Source organism: Cavia porcellus, unplaced genomic scaffold, assembly GCF_034190915.1.
Source record: "Cavia porcellus strain 051 isolate PalLab524CR breed Dunkin Hartley unplaced genomic scaffold, mCavPor4.1 scaffold_5, whole genome shotgun sequence".
In the NCBI taxonomy this organism is placed as follows: domain Eukaryota; kingdom Metazoa; phylum Chordata; class Mammalia; order Rodentia; family Caviidae; genus Cavia; species Cavia porcellus.
In genome coordinates, this window is record NW_026947488.1 from 30843118 (window position 1) to 30870249 (window position 27132).

At 40.8% G+C, this 27132-nt stretch overlaps 1 protein-coding gene across 1 annotated transcript; it reads right to left on the reverse strand.

The window, feature by feature from the left end:
- Positions 1 to 640: 640 nt before the first annotated feature.
- LOC106029085 (angiopoietin-4-like) lies at positions 641 to 22763 on the reverse strand. The gene is made up of 6 exons (XM_023560187.2): positions 19729 to 22763; positions 18147 to 18213; positions 11000 to 11204; positions 7762 to 7883; positions 2145 to 2377; positions 641 to 732 (listed from the first exon to the last, which is right to left on the reverse strand). The coding sequence occupies exons 2-6, from the start codon at positions 18185 to 18187 to the stop codon at positions 725 to 727; spliced, it is 609 nt and encodes a 202-aa protein (XP_023415955.1). The 5' UTR covers positions 18188 to 18213; positions 19729 to 22763; the 3' UTR covers positions 641 to 724.
- Positions 22764 to 27132: the final 4369 nt, after the last annotated feature.

Here is a 27132-nt window from a genome sequence, read left to right on the forward strand (position 1 = left end):
GCATGAAATCTTCCAAGCACTGGGACATCTGAAAACAAGTACAAATTTATGTTTGTTTTATTCAGGTTCCTGAAGGACTTTGCTCACAGAGATATTGGATATTCAGAAAACTTAAAACATGGATGTCTGCAAAAATCTCCTCACCTGAGGTCCCCATCTTCTTTGTCCAAGCCCTGTAAAAAAGCTCCATTTCCTCTGGACCATACAAGGGCTTTTCACTTTCTGTCTGACTGCTCTCAAGTACAATAAATTTCATGCCATGTTACCTTTATACAAACATGGTAGTCTCTGCTGGTGTCTGATATAAAGCATTCCTTATGATTATTACTAGTCACTGTTATTTCTATTTTTCAGGTGGCCAGGCTGTGTTCCCACCCAGAGTGATGCTGAAGGCTGAGCAGGGCTCCTTGTATTACTGGCCACTTAGGTTAGTTTTGTCTGCTTGCTGGTGACCAAATCAAAGGAGGCCATGTGTCTGGGTAAAAATGAAATAGGATTTGTTAAAAAGTAGCTCTGAGAGGATGGAAAGTCCTCTTTCATTCATATCATCACCCCACCTGGACGAGGCCTTTATTGTAAGAAACGGAAGGAAAGGAAACACAGAGAAAATGAAAATAATTACAATTACTTTATTACTTTTAACCATCTTCAATTAATTGTCCACTTTCTTGTGGAAAGGAATCCAGGCTCCAGAGTTTCTGGTGTCTCCATGTACATATTCTTTTCATTCATCTGTGCAGAGGAGAGGTGGGAGAAATCTGTTTATGTCCTAGGCCAGTGATGAAGAATGTTTAGAGACCCAGTGTCCAAATTTCAACCCTAAATCCACTAATTTATTTCAAAGTGCCAGTGATATAGGGATGATGTAGGATCTACTAATGATTCAAACAACATCAGGTAAATATTATAACTCCCAACCTTTTAATCTGTTAGATGTGAAATGAGGAAGCAAGTGACACAGCACTTGTACATGGGCTAACTGGGGAAATTTCATGGAATGAAGGTTGCGGTCTCCCATCCAAAGTAATAGATACCTATTTAGAATTTCAATTACTGCTGTTCATACCTAGGGGAAATATGTAAGTTTAGTCATTCTATCTTTTTATTACAAACAGCTAAGTTAGATAGAAATACTATAGATAGTCAGACAGGAATAGGCCCTTATAACTCAATACAGAAGACAAGAATACTTTAAAACTGTGAGGGAGGCACATGCTTTGAGAGCCAGAGCTAAAGACAAAATAGAATTACTCCACCCAAGTACTTCCCCTAGGGATAAAGAGTAGTGATTAATATTGTAAATAGGTATCAATCACATTGGGTGTTGAGTCAGGAAAACCCATGACCACTCCCTCTAGGAAAGGCCTTGATTTCATATATACTTGCTACATTATTTGCTTCCTTATTTGATCCCCATTTAATCAACATTACCTGAGCAATCATACTCATAATTTTATTGGTTGATCATAGTTTGTCCCACTTCATGCTCACCTTGGAATTTCCCATTGGATCAATGTTACCTAAGTGATTGCACTTGTATTATTATTTGATCATTGTTTTTCCCACCTTGGACACATCTCACCTTGTGGTTTTTTCTATAAAATTCCCTTGAAAAGTAGGGTCCTTGGTGCTCATTCATGACACCTTCTGTCTCTCTTAGAAAAAAGCTTTCTTTCCCAATAAATATATCTTTCTTTCCCCAATCACCAGATTGTTTTTTAACCTCCATCATTCTTACACTTTATACTTTGATTTTAGAGAACATAAGCTCATACTGAATATCTAACAGGTTGAGACTTTCTTTCCACTATATCATTTTATCTTGTGGTCTGATCTGTAACAAATACATCTCTACCCACAGTTGTATCTGTATTGATTCTGACAGTCTATAATATTTCTACCTAATGCAACTATCTGTAATGCCAACACCACAATTAATTAGGCTCATTGCTAACAGAGGGGACTCTGTGAGTCTACTGTGGCACAAGAACCATAGGTTTCCTACAAGTTTTATGCTTCAGGAACAAACTTGTCTGTAAAGGAAAATATCTTAACTTTTAATGTTCTACTTTGCAGTATTAGTTATACTTCCAGACTCCCAATATCATCACAAGTCTTTTATTCCAGTTGCCCTGTTTACTTACCTGGATCCTGCTCTACCTGCTGCCTGAGCTGCTGCTGTATCTCCAGCAGCTGGGCCTGATACTTTTGCCGGTTACTGGAGCTGATGCTTGCAGCTTGCAGACTGTCCTGGATGCTAGTGAGGGTACTGCTCTGGAGGTCCAGAATCTGCTTCAGCTTCAGCTTCAAATTTTTCATACCGGCCAGCTGGGTTTGTTGCTGAAACTCCACAACCAACACCTGAGGGTCAAGTTCACTGCAAGATGGGGTGCAGAGGAGTGAGCTCACTGTCCAATCCTTCATACACACCCAAACAAGGAGACTCAGAGCATCCTGTTTGGGTCACACATCCTAGAAACCCATAGTAGGCATGTATTTGAGAGGGGAATTATGTTGAGACAGGACATGGATGAACAAAGTGCCCTCATGTCCCTGGTGTCCAGCTCACTCCTAATTTTCATAAAAACAACATGTAAATGTAACAAGTAATCCCCTAAATTTCCTGATAAACTTTTGTTAGGACTATAGAGACTGAAGGCCACATAGGTAGGGATAACAGTCTACTGAGCTTTACAAAGATCAATAGAGAAACTTTAAAAGCAGTTTCGGCCTCTAAGCACTAAATGCACTTTCTGCCTTTACAGGCTGACTCTGAAGTTAGGCAATCAGAAGGACAAAGGGGGGGGGGTACAGGAAAACTAGACTGAGAGGGGCACCAGATAAAAATTACCCTAAGAATTTATAAAGGACTGTTAACACTGGGGAAGTTAGAAATAAAAAACAAACAAACAAAAAAAAAAAAACCACCTCCTCTCACCCATCTGACAAAGTGTAAGGAAAATATGAGACAAAACAGATGCATAAAGACATACACACACACAGAAACACACACAGAAACAACTATGCATATACAAATGTACATATGTTCTCATTTTAACATCAATATATATTGTGCCAGATACACATATGTATATGTTTCCCCTTTACTTAATCATTAATTTAATCATTACTTTAATCATTAAGTAATCTGCCTTTATAATATACTCTCCCCCTTCACTTATTCATTACAAAGAGATAAGAAGAAACTGAATGACAAGAAGGAATGTAAGCAGACATACCTAAGATCAAATATAGTCATGAGAACAGATCAGACACTGACAAATGTCTATTGGCAGGATAGGAAACACACAAATCCTCAATAAAAGAAGTCAAGGATAAGAGCTGGGTTGTGTCACTGTAAGACTCTAAAATACTGAAAAGTTGTTCATTCATGGGGAAAACTGAATAAATTGGTTTAGACAGCTGCTTTTTTCGACCATGAGGGTAATCTTGACCACAGTCTCCCAGATCCAAGAGTTTTCCACTTATTTATATTAATAATTATTTTGGATGCTGCATGAGAAATAAATCTTAACAGTTAACATTTTAAATACACACACATACAATCTTTGACCAAGGAAAAGCTCCAAAGGTATAATACATAAAGAGTAGACTTTATTTATGAATTCAATGTTTATATTATCTTGATCGGGTAAAAATCTAGATGGAAACACCATCAACTTCAAACTCATTTTTGCTCATATCAACTGAATGAACTTAGCCCACTGTTAAGCTATGTGAACCAAAAACCATATGCATTAATATCTTAAGTGTCTACTTATCTAAAAAAGAACCAGAAGTTTAGAAAGGCAAAAATAAAAGAAAAAGAAGTTTGATATGAGCTCAAAAGCTTTAAGATAGAAGCAGTAGATACTTTAGTCAGTTTAAATGCACAAACAAGAAATATGGAATACACAATACAATGATTTTTAAATCACAATGCAATCTTAGACGTATTGACCAAGTTGCATTGGACAGTGATCTGCTTTAATTTTAGTTTTCTAAGTATGAGTATACTACTCAGAACTCTTTCTAGAGGTGAACAAGTAGTTCCTTTCAGTTCTTTCCTTTTTAATTTTAATTATGTATTTACTTGTGAATCACAATAGAGATCTTGTAATAAGTAACACCAATATGAATCAGAAAGGAAAGAAAAAAAAACCTTTTATATTGCAAAAGCAAGGACTGCTTATGAAAGGATTAGAATGCTGGTTTGTCTTAATTTTGAAAGAGCTGTTACCACAGTGCAGGCCTCTGGACTTTCTTTTAGAGTTGCTACTGGAAAGGGCTTCTTTGCCAGCCTTTCTCATGTGTTAGAGTTGCTACAGTAGACTGCTTCTTTTCTCTTTTTTTCTTTGCTTTGCAGTGCAGTTTTTTAAACCCTCTATGAGTTCCTTACATATGTCATAGGCCCCTAGATACAAAGATCTTTAGGATTAATATAGCTGTTCCATATAAACCCTTTATTGTGTTTTCCTGATTTGTTGATAAAAATTGAAAGATCTATGTGCTAAGAACAAGGACACTTATTCTGGATACAGACAGGTCTCAGTATAATTGACAAACCTAGATAAATTATAGCAAAATGAGACAGACTGAGGTCTAACCTCAGTTTTGATTGGGCTGCACATGCAGTGTGACTCCAAGATAAGACAGGTGGCTCAGGCAGTCTGACCTCAGGTCTCCTAAGAGGATCTGACTTTATCTTTTTTCTTAACATTTTTTTCTCTGTTTCTCCTGTTTTCCAAAATACGCAAGGGAGATCTTCAGTAGATTACATCTTCATTAGTGATAGTTCAATGTCTGTCCCAAAATGATATCTTTAGAATTTATGTTATAAACTTGAGACCAATTTAAAATAAAAGATATCAAAAGGCTTCTGTTTATACAAGTATAAGATAATAAATAAAGAAACTAGGCTTCAAACTTGGTCGTATATTAAAGAGAGATACTAAACAGTCATCCCACAAGATAGTCTGTAGCTGTTCTGTATAGTAAGATATTTTATTCTACTTGGGTAAGGTGATACATGTATGTAAACTAAGGATTTGTGAGATGCAGCAGGAAAGGCAATGCAAGTTCAAGGACATCCTGGCCTATATTGTGAGTTCAAGGTGAATCTGAACTACACAGTGAGAGTAATACTGGCTCAAAGAAACAAACAAAAAATTTTTCACTAAAATAAGAATGTAATATGCATTTAGAGATAAAAGGCGCTATGTCAATTTTGATTAACACAGGTATCACTTTATAAAGTGATCTCCAATTACTTGGCATCTATTGAGAGTCTAGAGCTGCACATGTAAACTATTATGGTTCAGTGAGGTGTCACACAAACTAACCAACCATGCTTCTTTAATTCAGAAAGGATTATCTAAGTCTTGGGGGTCCTGGTTAAGGATCTGGAATTGGGCATCCTGGATATTTCCACAATGATTCTTATAGTAATGGCAATATAACTTTATGAGAAAATGTTACATTTGCTCCCTGGAAAACTTTATGACCGTTATCTGTTAATAATTGGTAAAAATTTTTCTTTGAAGAAAGGAATGGTTTAAAAATAATTCTCTACCCATACTTTATATTTCAAAGTGCTTGACATCTAGATTAGTTAAATGTACTGTTCTTACTAAAACAACTCGTATGGCTGACCTTCTGGATATCCAAAAAACAGGTTTAGAGACCAAACATAACTGGGCTAAAAAGACAGCCAATATTTTGTCACTGGCCCTCCAAGTTCAACAAAGATCCAGGACATGATAGATAGTACATCTTTATAAGATCTTATGACTCTGGTGAGTCACCCAACTTCCTGAGCAGAGAGATTTTTAGATTCCAGAGGAGACGACTCAACTAATGTTCATTGTGGTAAAAGAAGGTCACCAGAGAGAAAAGTATCTCTCATGCTTCCAGTGGAAGCTGTAAAGTCATCACTCACTCTGATCATCAAGCAAGATCATCACTCAATCTGGCAGATGACAATGATGGTGGCGCTAAGAGGGTCTGCATGTGGTCCAAAAAGTACTCCCTGGAGAACTTTAGCTCACCTTGATATATATAGCAAAAGGTTAATTTTGATTAATTATGTGTCACACTTTATCTTGATCTGAAATACTGCACCAAAAATATAACAAGATATAATAATAAATAATAAACTGGGGTGAATATATAAAGGAGGCTCTGATTACTACATTGGACCATACTGACAATCTCTAGCTACACCTATAGCTTACCATTATTATGGTTCAATGAGGCTAAAAGTCACAGTGGTAGCTATAGCAGGTCAGTAAAACTTTTTAAATCTAGTAGTTAAAACTGTCCTTCAAAAATAATGATCTCAATGTTTTACTGCTAAAACTAATAAAGCATACGTACTCCTACATAAAGAGGTTGTCTTTAAATGATTCACATTACATGAAAAAGGCCTTAAAGCAAAAAACAAAACAAAACAAAAAACTCCAAAATAATCAGTTATGAACAACTTCCTAACTGCCAGAAAAGGGGAGACTCCATCTATTCATAAAAGAAAAACAGTGTGCACAGAGGTTCCATGGGTAGTCAGACAGCTGGGACAGCAGCAATCAGGCAGCTTCTCTCTCCAGAGGGCCCATGACTGAGAAACAGGGCTGGGTGAGGGAGGTTTCACTCCTGAACCAGGTTTACAGATTCTTTATTAGGTTCAGAACTAAGTGCATCCAGGGAAGTCATAACAGCACCCAAGTTTGAAAGTATAATTACAAATTAGGCACCCTGGAATTCTAGAATTCTAGCTTTCTTCACAGATCAAGAGCTTTATTAACCATATCTTCAGTCTCTGTGGATTTCTAGGCACCTGCCCAGTTCAGAGTGATTCAAAATGCCCCAGTTCATGCTACTTGGATCTTAGGGTAGAGAAATGAAAAAAAAACGATATTTTCATAGGAGCACACAGATCAGAGCAAAAGGAAGGTCCTTACATCTGTCAAGCAAAAACATCTCATCCTGTTGACAGGGTTGTTAATGGACTAGGATTTGCCTCACAGAATCCTGACCATGACAATTTTTTCTCTACTCAGTGGGAAACTCAGATAAAATCCACTTGAGATATCAATTCTTTCTGAATTATCTTTATTCCATGGCTATTTTTTTCTTTGCAATTTAAGTGATGTTCCCGGATGTAGACTTGCATGTAATGAAGAGACTTTCACTTTTCTAGTAGAAACTGGTCACTGTGCTTTCTTCAGGGAAGAGGAACAGGTAGAGTAGATCAGGATTATTTATTTTTAAATCAGTAAGAACAATGTAAATCACAGGGAAAATTATATGGTATATAAACTATATCTCAATAAAAGTTAAAATTGACAAAATAAAGAGAAGAAGGAAGGAAAGAGGGCAGAAAGAAAAAATCAAAGTGTTCTGAGCCCCAAGAATAGTCTTCTTCTCTGCCCCCTTTCAACTTTGTGGGATGTGCCCTGGGCCTGCCTGGTCTTCAACTCATCTTCAGACTAGTTCAAATGCCTATGTCCTTCCAGATCCTCTGGACTCCAAGCCTTGTTATAATCTTTGTCATTTCTGACACAGTCCCAGCTTCAGCCCCAATCTTAACAATGGCCCCTTTCCCAAATCTTAAGCTTGACCCTCGTCCCATTCAGACACTGGCCCTTGTCCATCTTCTATCTTTCATCCTGCAGCCCTAGCCTCAGACTAAGCTTCAGTCACTGTTAAAAATTGTAGTCCTGGTGGCTCAGCCCCTGCCCAGAGGGACTGAGTAGCAGCACCCACCTGCTGTGGCCCTTCAGCATTTGCAGTGTGTGACTCTCAGCCAGCAGCTGTTTCTCCAGCTTCTCAGTAGTCAGCATAATTTGCGTCATCTGGTCCTTCATGTGCGATATCTGGTTCAGGACCTGCACCAGTGAACAGGAATGTGGGAGCTCTGTGAACCATGCAAAAGCCTGTCAGCTTCCAAAAGCCTGACCTTCATTCCTGTTACTCCGGACACTTTCTGGTCAAGAGCCACTCTCCATTCCCTAAGGACACTCACACACATATTTGCACACAGGTACTGCTTAGCACATGATCTGTGTCCTGCATTCACTTTTCTCCATCACTGCACAGTTTCAGTCTTCCTGTCTCAGGCCCCAGGAGGATCATGGTTGGCCCCATATGCCATCCATCAGCAAGTACCCACAGCCACCCTTTTCCATGGTCCCTGACTACTTTCCTAATGGTGCCACTGTGGTCCCATCTTCTGTTTTATCCTACCCAGTGTCCTATACTTGGTTCCTCACAAGCTCTGTCCCAACCTTGTCCCATGTTGTTTATCCTCTACAACAGCCTAAGGCAGCCTTTCCAAATATGTCTTCTCTGCTCATCATCCTCCCGGTCCTCCTCCTGTTCTCAGCATAGCCCCCAGGCCCAGGACTCAGTCATCCCGACTTTGCATGTGTTCTTCTTCCTATGTGGCACCCACTGTCCGCTGGGCCATACTCCAGGGCTGGTCCTTTCTTGAAAGCCTTGAAGCAGCACTGGAGTGTCTTTCCCTCCAACCACATCTAGCACAACATGCTCTTGCTCTCTCCTCTCAGCATTCCAAAAGGATCTTAGAGGAAGGGAAGAGATTGGAGAGATAGGGGCTGGGAAAATAAAAGGATGTCCAGATAGACAATGAATGCTGATCTGTGGATGAGTGAGCCTCATAGATGAAGAGCTCTGCTAGAGCCTGGGTTTCTCTGGCATTGTTTGTATAAAATGAACTTTGGAGAATGGATAAACAATTGTGCCCCAGCCATTCAGAGGGTGCAATTCATACACTCAGCAACAGGGACAAATATCAGCTATATCACACTGCGTGAAATAAACCAGAGTAGGGTACCCTAGACTACATTAGGCAGCACTATATTTCTGGGAACCTGTGATTTTCAGACACTGAGGTCTGGATGTGGGAATGACTGCAGAAGGACATGGGGGAGTTTTATGATGGTATTGAGAAAGACCTATGTTGTGCTTGTGGTGGTTACAGGACTGTATATATTTGTTCTAAATGAACAGTAGAGGAAAAGATGAATTTTTTACTTAATTTTTGAGACATGGTCTCAGGGTATAATTCAAGCTGGCCTGGAACTCACAGCAATTCTCCTGCCTCAGTCTCTCAAGTACTGACTAAAGGCATGGGCCACCAGGCCCCATTGAAAAGGGTGAACGTTACAATATATGTATTACATCTCAACAAATAAAAAACACAACATGAAATTCTAGAAACCTTCCTATACACAAATGTAATATAGAATGTTTTTATAAGCTCATGCTCTTACCCTGCTTTTCATTAGTGTACTGATTAAGAAATTATTTCTTAAGCACTTACTATGTGTTAGGTTCTGTACTAGAGAATCAGGTAAAAAACTTTCAAGTTTGTTGGATTCCAGAGCATTTATACTAAATAAACAAGGTAGATTGCAATAATGACAAATGCTGTGAAGAACATAAGACAAGTACTGAGTCAGGTAGAAAATATCACCTGAGTCACGAGGATGAGACACAGCTAGCTGTGAGAAGTTGAAGGAGGATGCCAATTGGATCAAAAGCCACATTCAGAGGCACTGTGGTAGATGATAATGTCTAGTATTCGAAGACCAAAAGGAGAAAAGCAAGAAAGATCGCTCTGCATTGGTTTCTGTGGTTTGTCATTGGTAAAGATGGTTGTCAACCTCAAGTAAAAGTTTAAGTGAAGAGCAGTGCCTTGAATCATTGGACCTGGAGCCATTCAACTTACTAGGTCTGGGACCTTCAACAATATATTTAAGAGATAAGATGTCTTCAGAGAAATGGTGAAAATCCTAGCTCCTACCCCTAGCTGTTCAGGCGCATTCTCAGAATGACCCATGAAAAGTGGAAAGCGTGGATACACAACCAAGAAATGACTCATCCTTCTGTGCCAGATGTATGGTTCAGCATACAGTGATGAAAAGAAGTAATGGTAATGCATCCTTCAGAAGTTGTATATGTAGGAGATGTTCCTAAGAGATATCCCTGGAGCCCTGAGAGATCTATAAGTACAACTCAGGATATCTACAATCTTCCAAGAAAAAAATGAAATTCTTTTTTTCACTAATCCTTGACAGAAATTAACTTTTGATGTGCACATGAAAATAGACCACAACCTTTTACATTGGTGGTAACTATGGCTTTGTCACCAGTAGAAATGACAGGTATTCTCATGTCTTTTCACAGTAGTTGGGAATATTGCAATCTGTGTTTCCTCTGCCCTAAATTGATGTGAGGGATTAAATCTGCCACTATGTCTAGGTATTTAATGTGTGATTAAAGAAAGGCGTACTATACCTTTGTATCAGAAATTTACTCTTGAAAAATCTTTTGATATCTGTATCTTAAGGCAATTTTTATCTTCTGTAGTTTTGAACATTTCTTCTCCATCCACACTGACTACCTCACTGTCCCCAAGCATGTTACTGCATTCACTCCTTGGAACCCTGCCATCCAAGGGTTCCTCAGTGGGAACATGTCCCCAGACATTTGCTTCACTTATCCTCCAGGGTCAGAGGTCTCTGCAGCATCCTTAGAAATTATATGACCTTGGGAAGCTGCCCTCCTCCCTTGCCTCCTTCTGTGTCACTATATGACACAGTAGATATTTCTTTATGGGCACTTTCTCTTTTCTTTCTTTCTCTTTTTTTCTTTTCATGGCCTCTTTGTCCTTCCTCTAGAAGGTGTAAGCTGTTCTCTTCCTGCTGTCTTCCCACCTAGGATGGGCCTGGCCCACATTCAGCCTGATGAATGGCTGTGAAGAGGAAGCTTCCCTACTCTGGTGACACCCAGTCTTGTTGTGAAGCACCACCTCCATCCCTTCATTTCTTTGGACCTCACATCTTGAATTGTATACTATATATCTCAGTGCCAACTGGGGTATAAATTATACACTGTGCCCAATGAGACCATAGGGCACACACTCCATCTATTGATGGTGAAGGTCAAAGGTATCCAGTGATTACAGCCCCAATCATACCTTCAGCATCTTCTCAGTGCTGTTCTTCACCTCATTCTCCATCTCTTCTATCCAATTTCCAGTGACGAATCTCAAGTGTTTCTTGGGTAGCTGTTTACTCTGGGAGCTGTTGTCCTGCTGTCCATTCCCTTGGGCTGCACTCATGGTGACCAGCAAGAGGATGAGGATATGCAGAAGCATTGCTCTCCCAGACAGCACCTGGACCCTTAGCAAAGGAAAGATGAGCCTACTCAGATTCATCACTCTATAGCCTGACTGCTACTCAGTCCTTTTCCTGGGATACACAGTGTGGCCTCTGTTCTCAAGAAGATATGTGCTCAGAGCTGCTCCAGCTACAAAATGCTGTGTGGCCAGCTCATCTGCAGCTGTTTATACTGAGAGTATCTCACCTGCAGGGCTCCAAGCCTTTGTTTCCATCCCCCACTGTTGTATCTCACCTATATGCTTTGGTCCCTTCATTCCTCTCCATCTTGCCCCCAAGCAGTCACACCAGATACTCTGCCCACATTTCCCCAGAGGCTTGATTGTCCATTGTTAGCCTAGGCTTCCCCAGAATGGTAGAAAGAGGACATGTACACACACGCACAATACACTCACAAGTCCCGTAGCTTTAACTCCAGATTATCAGACCATTTTTCCTAGCAGTGTTTCTCCTTCCTCCCAGTCCTGACCACCAAGGACACATTCTCAAGTACAAACTCTAAGGCTCAACCTTCTCAGCCACTTTATCTTCCTCTTTGGGTTCCCTGTTAGCTTGGAACATCCCTGGGCATCACGGGCAGAGAAAAGTAAAGGAGGGCAGGTTGATGCTTAGAGAGGTAGCCCAGCCAAGTGTTTCTGGAGACTCAGAAGTGGGTGAATCTGTGAGAACCTGGCTGCTGTTTCTATACTTTCCCTTGAGAGTCTGGGAGTACCTTATGCCCCTGAGTGGCCTTAGCCAGGTTGACATGACAGTGATGGGAAGTTGTTTTGTGCTGGAGTGTGTTGTCCCCGGGTTGAAGAAAGGTAATGAGTCATGGGGAAGAGAGTTGGGTTACAACAGAATGTTGGTCAGGCCCTATCCTTACAATCAGAGCCACTGGTCCTCAATCCTCCCCACTGTGGGCAGGAGAGCTCACTAGGCAGCTTCTTGCCTTGGGGCTCCAACCCTAATTTGTAAATCTTTGGAATCTCATCTCTTGTCACCATGCTGGTCATACACTGCATGTGTATCATCAGCATAGGAATGAGGGATTTGCAGTTTGCTCTTCAACCCCCAGATCCTCCCAGTTGTGTAACTTTGGACATGTCCTGTACCCTCTTTAGGACTTGGTTTGTTCTTGAGTACAATAACTTATCACACTTTGTAGAGCAGGAGAATAATTGAGATAGGTTAATGCAGCCACCAGGTGAATACAGAGTGAATATTTTCTCTTCTATGAATTTGTCTCTCTTTTCTGGCTTTCTCATTGGGTCTGTGGTAGCTATACAGGAGGTATTGAGGAGCTGGAATTTGGCCTTTGGACTCTGTCACCTTTTGTCCCCTCATTTCTCTTTCTGCTTATTTTCCCTGGTAGAAGTTGACTACTTTTCAGTATTGGCAATTTCCTTATGTTTTCACAAATCCTGATGAAATTTTGAATGGGGCAAGCTGCATGGGGACTGCAGGGAGACAACTGGCTCCTCAGAGAATAGAGGACACTATGCCAAGTGCACGGCTCTGGATAAAAGAGCAACTGCCAATGACCTCAGTCTCCCTGTTCACCAGGCCTCAAACAGCTCACATTCTTGCCCAGTTCTCTCACTGTGAATGGGATTCTGAGAGGTGAGAGAAAATGTTGACCAGTTCATATTTTGTGAATGGAGGCCCTGGCCTCCACTTTTATCCTGGCCCATCTATCAAAGAGAAAACTGAACCTAACTCAGAACTGCTGAGCAATTTGCCCAAGGTCAGATACCCTGGAGGGCTTCACCAGAAACTAGGTAGAGGGGAGGCCCAGCCACACTGGCTTCCCTGCCAGGTCCCAAACCCTGTCCTGGCAGTAAGCAAGGACCTGGCCCTCTCAGCTTTGGCTTTGTGTTCATGGCTGGAGATAGAGTTCACATCCTGACATGAGCATAGGTGTCTTTGTGGCACACAGATGACAATGGGAAGTTCCCAGAATAAGACATGCATTTGATCTCTCTGATGGGAAAATAAATGAATGAATAGGTAAATGTGATTTTCTTTTCTGCACAAGTTTGTGGAATCAATGTGACACACAGAATTTCACAAATTACTTGTTGTATAGTAGAGGACACAGATTTTCTTCTGAAGGAGGGATTTAGAATGGACCAAAAGTAATTTTGTGCCCAGTGGGCCACTGACCTAGGAAGTCCTCATGTTTTTCTGGCACCTGTACCCTCTTTAGGCTTCAGTGTATTCTTGAATGAGTACAATAACCCATCACACCTGGCACCTTTTCTGCACCACCTTAGTCTCTGGACCTTTGCATGTGCTGTTGTCTGTTCAAAGCCCTGCTTCCCAAAAAGTGGCCCTCCTTCTTTTGCTGCTCCAGCTACTACGGCTACCAATGGTTTATCTCAATGCTTAATGTCTTCAAATGAAATATTTGGGGCTTATGGAAGCCACAAGTTTAGAGTAGCACAGATACAAAGTTCTCCTTGTGTTTATCATGTTGTCATCAGGTAGAGGGCAAACTTGGGTCCTCTCTCATCTGTCACACCTGGGCATCCCTTGACTCTTCAGATGCTATCCCCAGCATGATGAATTCAGGAATCTATGTTTCTCTGAGGGATAGCTTTGAGTGCCAAGTGGAACCTTCAAAATATTCACACTCCTTGTATACAGTTGGGATACATCCATAATATACTTCAATTTCTTTTTGATTCCTTTTCTGTCTTCTTCCTCTACCCCAACTGTCAGGCCTGACTTGAAAGACTTTCACCCTGCCCACTACAAACAACAGGAATCTAAGTGGCCCTCAAAAAAAAAAATTAAGGGCCATAAGGAAATTTAAGACTAGACTGGCAGTCATCCTGATGCCAGCGGTAAATATATGTCTGCACTGTCTTTGCAGTTTTGACTTCAAATATTCCTTCCAGATTCTTTGAGACTGTGACTCCTAGTCCTAAAACCCTATACTTACTTAGCTTCCCCTCCAGATATTTTGATATCACTCCAATTTCATTCTGCCTGTACATAAGTGGAATAAAATCTAATCTTTCTCAGGGTCTTAATTTCTAAGTTTCCATTCATGATTTATCATTTGGTGTCATGACTCAGATTTGATAAGGATTTCTTCTTAAGAGGATAATGCACCTTATCTCAAGCTTTTTTCCATTGATTCTGGACTTTGCTTCAGTATTCCATGCAGCTGTCTCTCCCACACTGACTACCTGGGATCTGGTAAACTCTTTACCTTTCTGGACTTCTAAAACTCTCTCAATTTTTAAGACCCCACCATCACTGCTGTCAACTGCTGATTACACTTGAAGTTCTGACTGTTTAACCATCTCTGCACCTCTATGCTGTTGATGGCTCCCTAATTCTACTCTCCTCATCCCTTGGGACAGAGAAAGGCTAGCTCCTCCTCTCTGCCTTTAAACATGGCACTCATCATCAGCACTTTTTGGGGAGACTGCCTCTGCATGGTGATTGATCAGTTGCAGTGATGTCTGCCTTGGTCATTCACCCATGTTCTCTTATGGTCTTGGGCACAACTGAAGACATTCAGTATAGGCTCTGGTGCTGCTTATTTTGTCACACCAGGTATGATTGCTACCTTTCTCTGCTCTTATAGAGAGACTTACTGGGGAAACTTTCTCCTCCTATTCCTCACTTTTAGCCTGTCTCAACAAATTTAAAATATATGAAGCCCAAGCATCTAGTATCTCCATGTAATACTACATGGCCAAAGAATAGATCCTTCCATTCTGTGGGAATTAGACAATTACTGGTAAAAGCTAAAAAAGAGGTCAAAAATCCCCTTACTATAGGCATTCTTTATCTTCCATAACATTTCCACTTTGTGCACTCCTTTTGATCTCTCTGAAATCCTTATTTCTCTCCCATCTACAATCACTTCATGAGAGTTGAACAACAGATCCAACTGATATTGCTCTGCTCTGGCAGCATCCAGGGCCTCCTAGCCCTGGAGTGGCTCATTGGGTCCCTCCTGCTGATCCAGCCCCACAGCCTATATCCAGTTCTTCACCATTCCTGGAGCTTCCCACAGTTGCTACTATAGCTCCTTCCCCTCCTGTAGGCCTCCTGCTGATCAGGTACTTGTTTCATATACTACACCCACTACACCTGACCCCATTTCACCTGACACCAGGTCTGAATTGCAGTTTGGTGCCAAAACATTGTCACCTACCTACCAGTTCCCACTCTGGAAGGTAGCAGAGACAGAGAGAATTGTTAGGATTCATGTTTCTTTGTCTTTGACAGATCTCTCCTAAATTAATATTCCTGTTTTCCTTCTCCTCAGATCCCACCCAGCATATCTAACACCTAACTCATTCATGTAACTTAATCTTTGTCTCTACTCTTTCTTTAGAAAAGTTGGAATGAGTGATCTCACCGGTTCAACTTTATAGGAATGAACAACACCTGTATCAGGTGGATTGGTCTGTAAGAATGACAACTGTTCCATGGCAAAACCCTAATTAGAACTGTCAGGCAGAATCTGAGGACATGGCAGGTCAAGATTGCATAGTTTCTTAACTAATAGAAGGACTCCACAGGGCAGAATTTAAGGTAGTCAGTTTTGGTAAACTAAAGGGAATCAGTCAGAACAGGGGTGAAAACCAAGCTCAGTTTATGGCTGAGCTTGGCTGCTGCTCTTATATGATACACAACATTAGATCCTGAAAGACGACTTATCCTAAAGATGCATTTTTATTACCTAACCAGCACCAGACATTCATAAAAAATTATAGAAACTTAAGGCTGACACTTAGACCCCACAACAAGAAGTTATCAATTTAGTATTTAAATTTTTTAATAATTATAAGATTAAAGTGCTCAAAAGCAGTGCATTTCTGAGCTGCACATGTTAGTCTCTGCTGGAAGAAACCCTGTCTGGAGCAGACCCCCAACCAATGCATAAAAGCATTTCTAAGGCTTTTATCCCAAGGGCATTCTTCCAAGGTCATGGTTCAAATATCCACAGAATGATCACAGGGCTAAGGAATGCCCACAGCCTAGAATTTCCCCTAAGCTGTGTCTTTCCTCTGGTGGTCTCCACTGGAAGTCAGATTGCAAAATGCTGGCAGCTGTGCCTCCTGGTTCTGGAGAATTACCCCATGAACTCTCTCCAATGGACCCTTTAGCAAACTTTCTTGGCCTGGTCACTGAGGAATAACTAGGCTTGATACCTGAAGAGGCCCTCTGGAACATTTTGAATGCCAAACTCTGGGTGACTCTTACAGTATAGGGTAAGTTCTTCTCAATTTTAATCAATATGAGTGTTTGTTACTCTGCTTTGCCTTCCTTCCAAGGACAAGATCCTTGGACCCAATTATTGTTGTAGGCACTGACAATAAAGTCTACAGACTCTTAACCCCCACCCAATCTGGTGCCAAATGGGTCAGTACTTTTTCCCTTTTCTTGTGTTTACCACAGCCCTAGTTAGAATCCTTCCCTCTCCTTATCTATGACATCTGACCCAGTTAACATTCTTTTTCCTTTCATCGCATCCTAGAGTTGCTCTCTTGCAGCTTATTTTTAATTATATTTACAAAACTTTGCATTTATCTCATTCCTTGCTGAAATGATCCAGCCCTCCCTTAGCCAAAGATTGTTGGCTCTGTATTTCTATGCCTACAGTAACCTATATGGCCATTTCAGTCCTTCCCCAGGTCTGGATTCCATGTCTCTTCAGAATTTTCTTTCATTCTTAAAGGATTGTGTACAAGTGATTACCAACTGGTAAATATTGGCTCTGATTTCTTTTCAGTACAACCCTGATCCTCAAGATTTCTCTCCCAATTAGGTTCCCAAGCTGCTCCCAGTTGTCATGCTTGAAAGATTCATGAAAATCTTCACTCTGTCTCCTACTCCTCTCTCTATATAACAAAAATATATAGGAACATCAGGTCTGACCTTATCTTTCTTTATGGCAGAGTAGCACTCTTGTGTGCAAATCCAATATTATATTTATCTGTACACCTGCTTCATGTGCATGTAGGCTACTTCCAAGATTTAGATCTTATGAACTGGACTGCTCTAAGTATGGTCATTCATGTGTCACTATAATATGATTGTTGTTAACTCCTGAAGAAAGATACCTAGAAGGAGAATAGCTGTGTGAAATGGAATTTATATTCATTTTTTGAGAAATATCTATACTAATTTCCACAGTGATTACATTAGTTTATATTCCCCTCAACAATGTAGAATTATAACTCTTCTCCCAGCCTCACTAGTATTTGTTATTTGATTTCACGATGATGGCCATTCTTTTGGGTTAAGAGAGAAACTCATTGTTCTGTAGTGGCCAACGATTTCCATTACTTCTTTAGGCATTTATTGTCTATTTTTACTTCTCCTTTTGTGAATTGTCTTATTCATTTCATTTGATTACCATTTTTTGGTGTTTTTGAGATGAGATCTCACTGACTTTTCAAGGTTCACTTTGAACTCACTGGCGTACAACTTTCAAGAATCCTATGCCTCACCCTGAGTGCTAGACTATAAAGATGTTCACCATCATGCCTGGCTGCCATGTTAAGTTCATATAAAATTGTGAGCACAGGGCTGTTTGCTGAAATGACAAGACAATACATGAACCTTTCTCCTCCAGCCCCTGCCCCTGGTCTGTAATCACATCAGATCTGTTCTTCCTGATTGACCTTTAATGTGCTTTTCCCTGTACATTATCTGCTTACTGCTGCCTTCCTGATAGCTCAGGAGAAATTCCAGGTAGGGCCCCAGGGCCATTCCAGAATCAACACTGATGACAGAAGAATGAGTAACTTTGGTCAGTCAGGCTGGTTCATGTGTCCAAGCCAGTAGTTATGAAAAGGAGTCAGTGTCATAGGACTCAAAGCAACTGTGTATTAGGGGGATGTTGAAGTGGACCATGGGGGGTAGGAGGGGAATGGAGGTTGCTGGTCACAAGATACCTGCTGCTTCCCATTGCCTCCCACTCTGGCCACTCACCAAGTGAACCCAGTTTCTTTGGTTGGTTCAGTTTGATTCATGTTCAGCTCCTGTGATAGCTCGGACCCTGGAATAAAATCCAAGAAGCAAAAAATTAAAATTTAGGGAGCAAAGGCTTTATTTTAGCCCAGGCCTGGCAATGCAGCCTCCAGGAGCCAATATGGAAGATTACATACCTTACAGCTAAAGGGTTGGGTTTTTAAAACCGAAAACCACAGGAATGTTGCAAACTTTGACACAGTTTGATAACATCTTCGCTTCTTGGTATCTCTTGTAACTTACTTGTAGTTAAATGTTTCTTAAGGAACAGCATATTTTATTACAGATAGGCTGAAGGGAGTGGGGGGATTACAAGAAACTGAAACTTAAGGCTTTTTCAGGAAATGGAGACTTAACCTAAAAAGAATGGAGAGGGGAGGGGGCATTTACAAGGAGCTGAGACTTAAGTCTTTACTGGAAATGGAATTTTAATCTCTATTGAAATGGTGCATGCAGAACAGGAAGGACGAGGCACATTGGTTAGAACTAGGCTATAATATTCCCCTCTGATGTTGTGACTGAGGCCAAATCTTTGGCCAATTACTTAAGGATTTTGGGGAACAAGCTCGTATATCTCAGTCATCACAGAGATCCATGAGTGGATTTTTTGTGGGTTTTAGTAACAGCTCTGCCCATGAGAGCTTAAAGCTCTGAAGGACGTGAGAGCCTTTCAGTGTGAACCCAGGGTGGTCCAGAAAGACTCTGCCTTGGGCTGTGTAAGGACATGAGAGCATCACGTGAACCCACGGAAAGCGGGAGAAAACCCCTATTCCTGCTGCCCCCATACCTAAGGCTTTTGATATTCTTAGGCCTACCAATAAAGGAATAAATTGAACTTCCCTCTTTGAGCAGCCTGTAATGTAATCTAAACTAGGAATGGGGACAGGCTCATCCCGGGTAGGATATCCCTGAAGAGAGGTTTACTAGTGATAACAGGTGTAAGCTGTTGAGACCTCAGTGTCTGGGTCAGTCTGTATAAACACAAGGGAAAAAGCATTTTTAAGATTTAGGACTGTAGAGTGAGTGGTGGAGGGAAGATTTGGCACACTGGGTGGATTGGGAAGAAGCAGTCTGGAACCTGCATGAAATAGGCCCTGTTTGTAAATGGCATAGGTTGAGCCTCAATACACCCTAGAGTTTGAGGACTTAATATAGCAGCCTGAAAACTCAGGAAGAACTCTGTACATATGGCCTCTATGTCCACAAGTATAGAGAATGTCTTAGCTGAGACTTTTAGTGGGACTTGGACTCTGAGATGGACACCCATAAAGGGGACTGTTGTTGGCCCTGAGCCCCATCAGTCTTCAGCAGCAAGTTTAAGCAGATCTGATAGTGATGAATCTGGTAGTGTGGGCATTTCCTGTGAGGGCAGGAAGTTAGGATGGCTTACCCACTCTCTGGTGGCTAGGACAGTCCAGTAGCTCTGGGGTAAGGTTTCAAAGGAATACCAGAATGGTGCACTCTCTTGCCCAATGTCTTCTGCTGCATTTGAGGCATGGTCCATGGGGGGAAGCCCAGGCAGCTCCAACTTTTGTTGGTTTACCTGTCTCAGAGCTCCAAGTGTCACAAGTGTTATTGTAATCTTGCTGTTGAAAACAGGAAAAGCCATATGAAGGTCTCTATGAGGTTTGAAGGTCAAGTTTTGCCTTTTTGTTTGGAATTCGGACTACAGTAGAAGGTATCTGTAGAATTAAGTAAGTATGCAGGAGTCAAATATAATCAACAGGGTATTTATGAGTTTAGCAAAGGCTTCTCATAAGGAGGATAGGTCCAGAGAATTTTAGGAACTGACATATCATTTATGTTATATATAAGTATCTCTTTATTTTATTAAAATGTCTAATGCCATCTGATTTTTGGAGGATGGCCTGTTTAATTAATTTTTTATCTTTTTATTTAGGAGAGAAATCAGCTATGGTGTTATTTAATATCTCTATATCAGGCAATAGGACAGCTGTCACACATATCCCTGTCTAGTTAGTTGGAAGGAAAGTATAGGCCATATTTCCTCCACAAATAAATACTTGTCCTTCAGTGGGATAAAGGGAGGTAGTCCAGTTAACTATGGAACTACAATTAGTAAACACAGTGAACCCCACATCAATGTCGGAGGTATCATTATGAAAACCTCCTTGGAGACAGAGAGAGTCCTTGAAGCCTACTGGTTATACTCTAAAGGCGGGATCAGCACTACAATTTAAGGAATCTTGTTCCTCCATGGTGGTCAGAGAAACATTGGTGGGGATTGCAAGGGGCATGGGGGAGTCCTGTGCCATGAGTAACCAACAATCTTCAGCCAAAGTTGGGTTGGAAGCATTTAAGGCTTTTTGAGTGGCTTCTAGAATATCAGAAGTTTGAGCATTCAGATCAACTCCCCGTGATTTAGGCAGCATCAAGGGGTGGTAATGTATCTGGGGAGACATTATTTTTATTAGCTGTTTGACTCATTCCTCAACCATGAGTTCTCTGATCTTATCTTGTGGGCCGCCCCCATCAGACACATGTATAGGGGCCACCCTGCTCCAGCACACTGATTCACCAACCATGCCGTGACATGAGGCTTGGGCATACTTTGAATTTTCTATTACTGATGAATAGGTGGACTAATCACCTCTAGCACTTCCAGCCTTTGTCCTCATAAGCTCAGCAGTGAAGTAAGTTTTGCTATCCATGCCTATACATTTTTTTGTACAGAGTCATAGCAGGAGGAATGCATTTCTGAATAATAATGACAATTCTGAGGGCATGGTCCTGGCTGGCTGCCTGTGTTAGGTATCACACAGGGCTTTAACTTACATATCCACATTTGAGTCAAGCCCCTTGTAACTGAGGGTATAGCAACAAGGAATGCTAACTTGTCCCCACAACCTGTCCAAAGACTATATGTATATAATGTATGTATATAATTTATCATTTATATGGGAAGGATCATGATACTTTTTTCCTATTGTATGTATAATTACCCCCCCCCAGCTGGTGTCTTCACCTTTAGTATAGCCCCCTCTGCAATCACAGGGACTCCCATACAAAGATCTTAACAATTGTTCTTTGCTTACAGGGGGACCAAAGCCATCATGCAAGGTTGGCATCATTGTTATTAAAATCCCCAGCAGTGGGACAGAAGGAGCAAAAGCAAGCAAGCTAAAGCAGTTCATGACTGGTATAATCTAACTATGTTTAATCAGTTTTAACTTCAAGGGGTTACAAGTCTGTTGTATAGTCCACTGAGCATGTCCTAATTGTCCGCTGTTTCCAGTGGCTTTACATGAGTATGGTGAATCCATGCAGTTTTTTCTGCTACCTTGATGGCAGTGAGGGTACTGAGCACCACAGTGAAGGGTCCTTCCCAGTGGAGTTCTAGGGAGTCTTGATGGTGATGTTGCACCAGGACAGAAGTTCCTGGCTCAATGGGTGCTTTGAGTAGTGTCTCTGAAGGTGGGTCTGGGTGTTTTTGTCTAAACAGCTAGTGAATTGAGGCCAACACAGACTAGAGTGTCTGCAGGGACTTAATGAGATCTTGGTTAGTTATTTCAAATAATTTGTCTTCTGACAGTCTCAAGACCAGTAGAGGGGGCCTTCCAAACATAGCCTCAAAAGGGAAAATTCCAGAACATATGGGGTACATTTAGTTCTTAACAGTGCAAAGGGAAGAAGGCTCACCCAATTATTGCCAGTTTCTAAAGACAGCTTAGTTAAAACATCCTTGAGAGTTCAGTTCATATGTTCTACTGTCTAGAATTTTGTGGCCGATAGGCACAGTGAAGTTTCCCATCAATTTTTAATGCCTGGGCTAACTTTTGGATGACCTAGGCTATGAAAGCCAGGCCATTATTGGACTCCACTGACAATGCAAGGCCAAATCGAGGTATGATCTCATGCAGTAGCTTTCTGGCTACCACTAAGGCTGACTCAGACTTAGTAGGTAAAATCTCTACCCAGCCAGTGAAGGTGTCTACTAATACCAAGAAATAGTGGTGTCCTTGTAAACCAGGTTTTACCATGTCCGTAAAGTCTACTTCCCAGTGTTCTCCAGGGGCAGTTCCTCAGTGCCAGGTGGTCTCCAATGGGGAGCTTTTGGTCAGGTTGACTAACAAGCACTGCAGGCATCTGGAGCTCAAAGAGGCGGTCAGTTTGGAGAGTCTTGGAATGAAAAACCAAGTTCTGAACAATTCAGCAAGTTTAGTTGCCCCCCAAATGGGTGGTTTGGTGAGCCTGGTGTAGCAGCTCATGTCCTAATGCCTCAGGTAATAGCACTTGCTTGTCTGGTAATTGGTACCAAACTCCTGGGGTGAGGGCCTTAGCTCCAAGTTGAGATGCTAACTGCAGGTCCTTCTTTGTGTTGACCAGTTCTGATAAAGTGGGAGGAAACAACATCAGAGCAGTTACCTCCTCGGTTGGCCCCTCTGATGTAGTGGCTATTTTTTGAGTGGCCTGATCTGCCAAATTGTTTCCTAGGGTGATGGGGTCATCTCCTGTCTGATGAACCTTGCAATGAATAACAGCAACCCACTGAGGCAGCAAGACTACTGCCAGCAAGTGTAGGATTTGTGGAGCATTTTTTTACCTTAGTCCCAGCTGAGGTTAAGAGACCTCATTCTTGATAGATGGCTCCATATACATGTACAGTAGCAAAAGCATATCTACTGTCAGTATAGCTATTTACCCTCTTTCCTGTAGCTAACTTTAGCGCCTCAGTCAAAGCAATGAGCTTGGCCCTTTGGGCAGAAGTGCCAGGCTCAAACCACTTAACCCAGAGTACCTCTTTTTCGGTGGTCACTGCTGCTCCAGCCACTCGTTTGCCATCCTGGATGAAACTGCTTCTGTCAGTGAAATAGTTCTCGGCATTCCCTAAAGGCTGGTTGGTGAGATCAGCCCATAGGTTCTGCTGCAGTTTGAGGATGTCAGCACACTCGTGGAGAGGCACAATCTGAACCTCCAGATTGTCGTCAGGCATAAGGGTGGCTGGGTTTAAGGCTGAAGAGGTCTTGAATACCACTAACTCTGTCTAGAAGCAGGGCCTGATAGAATTCTGGTGTTCGAGAGCCACTTTTCGGGAGAGGTTTTGATAAGAGTCTCTAAACTGTGGGAGGTCACCACAGAAATCTTCTGTCCCTAAGTGAGTTTTTTTAGCCTCTCTAAGTAACATTGCCATAGCAGCTAGCATTCTCAGGAGAGGGGGGCATCCTCCTATCACCGGATCAAGTCTTTTGGAGAAGTAGGCTACAGGCCTCTTCCAAGGGCCAATGTCCTGGGTTGGGACTCCTTTGGCAATGCCCCTTAATTTATCTATGAACAAGGTGAAGAGCTTGGTAACATCAGGGAGTCCCAGGGCTGGAGCCTCTGTCAAGACCCGGTTGAGCTGCTGGAAGGCCCATTCACATTCATCAGTCCAGTTCAGTGAATTTTGAGTTTCTCCCTTAAGGGAGTCATATAGGGGGTGAGCTGTTTCAGTAAAATTTAGAATCTATAGCCTACAGTATCCAACTGCCTCCAGAAACTCCCATACTTTTTTTGTTTTTAGTTTCTCTCTCATAGAGCAATTCTAACACCTTGGTTATCTTCTTGATGGTAGCTTCTTGTAAATTCTCTCTGTTCTCAAAGATCTTTTGTGCTATCTCTATTAACTGGCTGAGGGGCATTTTCTCAAATCTCTCAAACTTTTGTAATTTTTGTCTAACATATGGGGCCTGACTGAATTGCAAAGAGAACAACTGGTGATACTGGGGGAACCTCCTTACCTCTGGTTGTCCAATCGGGGTGGGGCAAAAGGAAAACATGGTTTTGGCATTCCGGATCAGAGAGCAGGCTTCATCTGGATGGCACACCACTTTTTGTCCCAGGGTGCTGTGTGGCAGGCCATCATTTTACTGAAATTATAACTTAACAAAAAAGGGCTTTTTCATGGGTAACAAAATTAATTGTGCCACATAATCTCCTAGATGTCCACAGAACATGCAAGAACTTGTATTTTAGCTCTATAATCACTCACATTAGACACAATAGTTATTTCTTTTAAATTTAAATCCAGTACAAGATGAAATTTTTTTTACAATAAAAATCTCAACTCTGTCTTTACAATCTATAACATTCCTGGAAATTCTCCTCCCCCAAACTCACAGTATTGTAAGCTATCCTGTTGGGCTCTTTGCTCTTGATTTGTAACATAAAGCTGCTTAAGAGCCCCCAACAATAGCCATGCCACAGAAAGCATTTTTTCTTTTACATTTTTTTTTATTTAAGGAGAAAAAGAAAAAAACAGAAAAAGGTACAAGTAATACAAAATATAAAAAGTAAACAGTAAGAATTCACTCGTTAGTAGGTTACATATTCTCATCTTAGAAATAGTTGTTCAAGTTACAAAATTGAAGCATATAAAGTGGACTTTCAAACAGTGAGAGTGTAAACAGTTTTGTTCAGTGATGCAAAAAAACTCAGTAATATGGTTATCTTATACACTTAAACATATATGCAGTAATAACCTTTAGAGCACTTTCTTTTCTTTTCTTTACACATTTTGGGTTTTATCACTTCCACAGTTCTTATTACTTTTTTTGAAGAGAGTAAAACTAAATGCGACATATCAGAATAGAGTCAGTCAAATCAAAAGGATGGACATAATAGATAATGTAAAAACAAAATACAAGGTGATCAACAACGGTTACCATACTGCCTCTTGCTATTTTAAGAAGAATTGCCAGTTATAATAAAATTGAACAAAACAGTAAAGAATAAAATCAAAGCATTGGAGACATTACAGGGCTTTAAAAGAAGATAATGGTCAACCGGAATGGGTGTCATAATGAATCTTATTGTCTTCACAGTTTTGCCTATACTTTTAAACTTGGTACTATCAAGCAAAGCAGAATAGGGGAAAATCAGTCAAAACAAGATGGTGAGGGCAATATAGGATTTCAAATCAAATTAATAGGAAATCAAAGTAGATTACTATAATGTATCCTGCTATTTTTTATTTATTTTTCCCTTAATTAAAAAGATAAAAAGAAAAAAGTAAATAATTAAAAAGGGGGACTGAGATAAAAGAAGGCATAACAACAGAACAGTGCAGGTCAAATCATAACCATTTAAGCAAAATAGTGTTTCACCACAAGATACCCTGACATAAAAATAGTTACCATAGTGTCTCTTTCCTTGAAATCTTTGAGTATAACTTCATATGCTGTAGCACCAAACATATCAAGATACTATAAAACCATTCAAAAGAATGACATTATTACTGGGTATTTAGAACCAATTAACAGAAAATGAACAATGGTTTCTGTATAATTTCCTTGTCTATAAAAGTTTTTGCTTATATTATCATATATAATAAAATCCAATAAGATACAACCTCTTAAGACCGATGGAGACAGAAGAATACAAGTTTGATGGGACTTCAAAACGAGATGATACTAAATCAGCACTAGCTATTATAATGTCTTGTTTTCTCCAAAATAGCTGTTCCTACCATCCAATCTTCTCTGCCTCATTTCTGTTGAGCTCTTTTTCTGTCGTTTGTTGTCAGTTTGTCTTCTTCATTTCGCTTTCTGCTCCAATCATTGTGTCCTCTCTGCCACTATTTCTGGAATCTTGGTATTTTCCTTTTTTAGAATATCCTGCAGTATTCTCTGTAGAGTTGAACTGGTGATTGCAAATTCCCCTAGTTCCTCTTTATCCTGGAAGCACCTTGTTTTTCCATCAGTTTCTAGGGATAGTTGTGCAGGATATATCGTTCTTGGCTGGAGGTTACTATCTTTCAAAGCTTGAATTGTTTCCCTCCATGCTCTTAGTGATTTGATGGTTTTTGCCGAGAAGTCTGCAGTAATTTTGATGGGTGTTCCCTTGTAAGTGATCTGTTTCTTGTTTCTGATGGCTTTTAGTATTCTGTTCTTATATTAGATTTCTGAAATTTTGATTATTATATGCCTGGGTGTAGCTGTTTGGGTTGTAGGTGGCTGGGGTCCTGTATGCCTCATACATCTGAGTATCTTTACTATTTGCTAAATTAGGGAAATTCTCTTGGATTATTTCTGTGAGTAGCTTTTGTAGTTCATTTGTTTGTATCCCTACTTCCTCTTTTATGTTCTTAATTCTTAAGTTATAGATCCTCTTATCATTTTCTAGCCTTTGTATTGTTGCTGTTTGTTTTTTTGTTATTTTAAAGAAGTTTTTCATTTCATACTCCCATATTACAAACCTGCCCTCCAGTTCAGATAACCTATCCTTAGTTTCTTTCAAGCTGTTTTGCTAGTTTTCGATAGAGTTTTTAGTTTCCTGGTAATCTCTTTGAACCTGCTTCACATATTCTATGTTTTCTCTATTTTCTCTATCAAACAATTCTCTCCTTTTTTTCTGTTCTTCCATTCCACCATCTGTTTTTTCTTGGGCAGTGTTTAGCATTTCTCTAGCTATTCTACTTATATCTTGCTTCAGGTCATTAATAACTTCATTCCTGAATTCGTCTATGAGGCTCTGGAGATGGTGCTTTATGTCTATTGGTGAGGTGTCTGATAGTGCATGTTTCTCAGGATTGGGAGCTGAAGACCCTTTCTTGTTGCTCCCTCTCCATATTTTTTGTTCCTTTTATACAAGCGAATATAGGAGGCTCAGTTTCTTTTTTTGTCAGTTACAATTTGTTTGAATGGTGCCAGCTAGGTGTTCTCACCCACTAGTGTACTAGGGAAACAAAGACCTGGGCAGTCTATGCTGGGCCCACCCCTCCATGTCAACCTTCTGAAGGCTTCACTGATAGGGTGCACTTCCCGGTGCTGGGACCTGGTTTGGGCTAGCCTACCCAGTCTTAGTTTGTGGCATCATGCAGGCCAGGCACTCCCCACCAATCCTGCTTGAGAGGGGAATATGTGACTGAAGTCACTGCAACAACCTGTTCTGGCTAGTTTGCCCGGTCCCAGTATGTCCTTTGCTGAAGCCTCCTACTCTATGGAAGGGT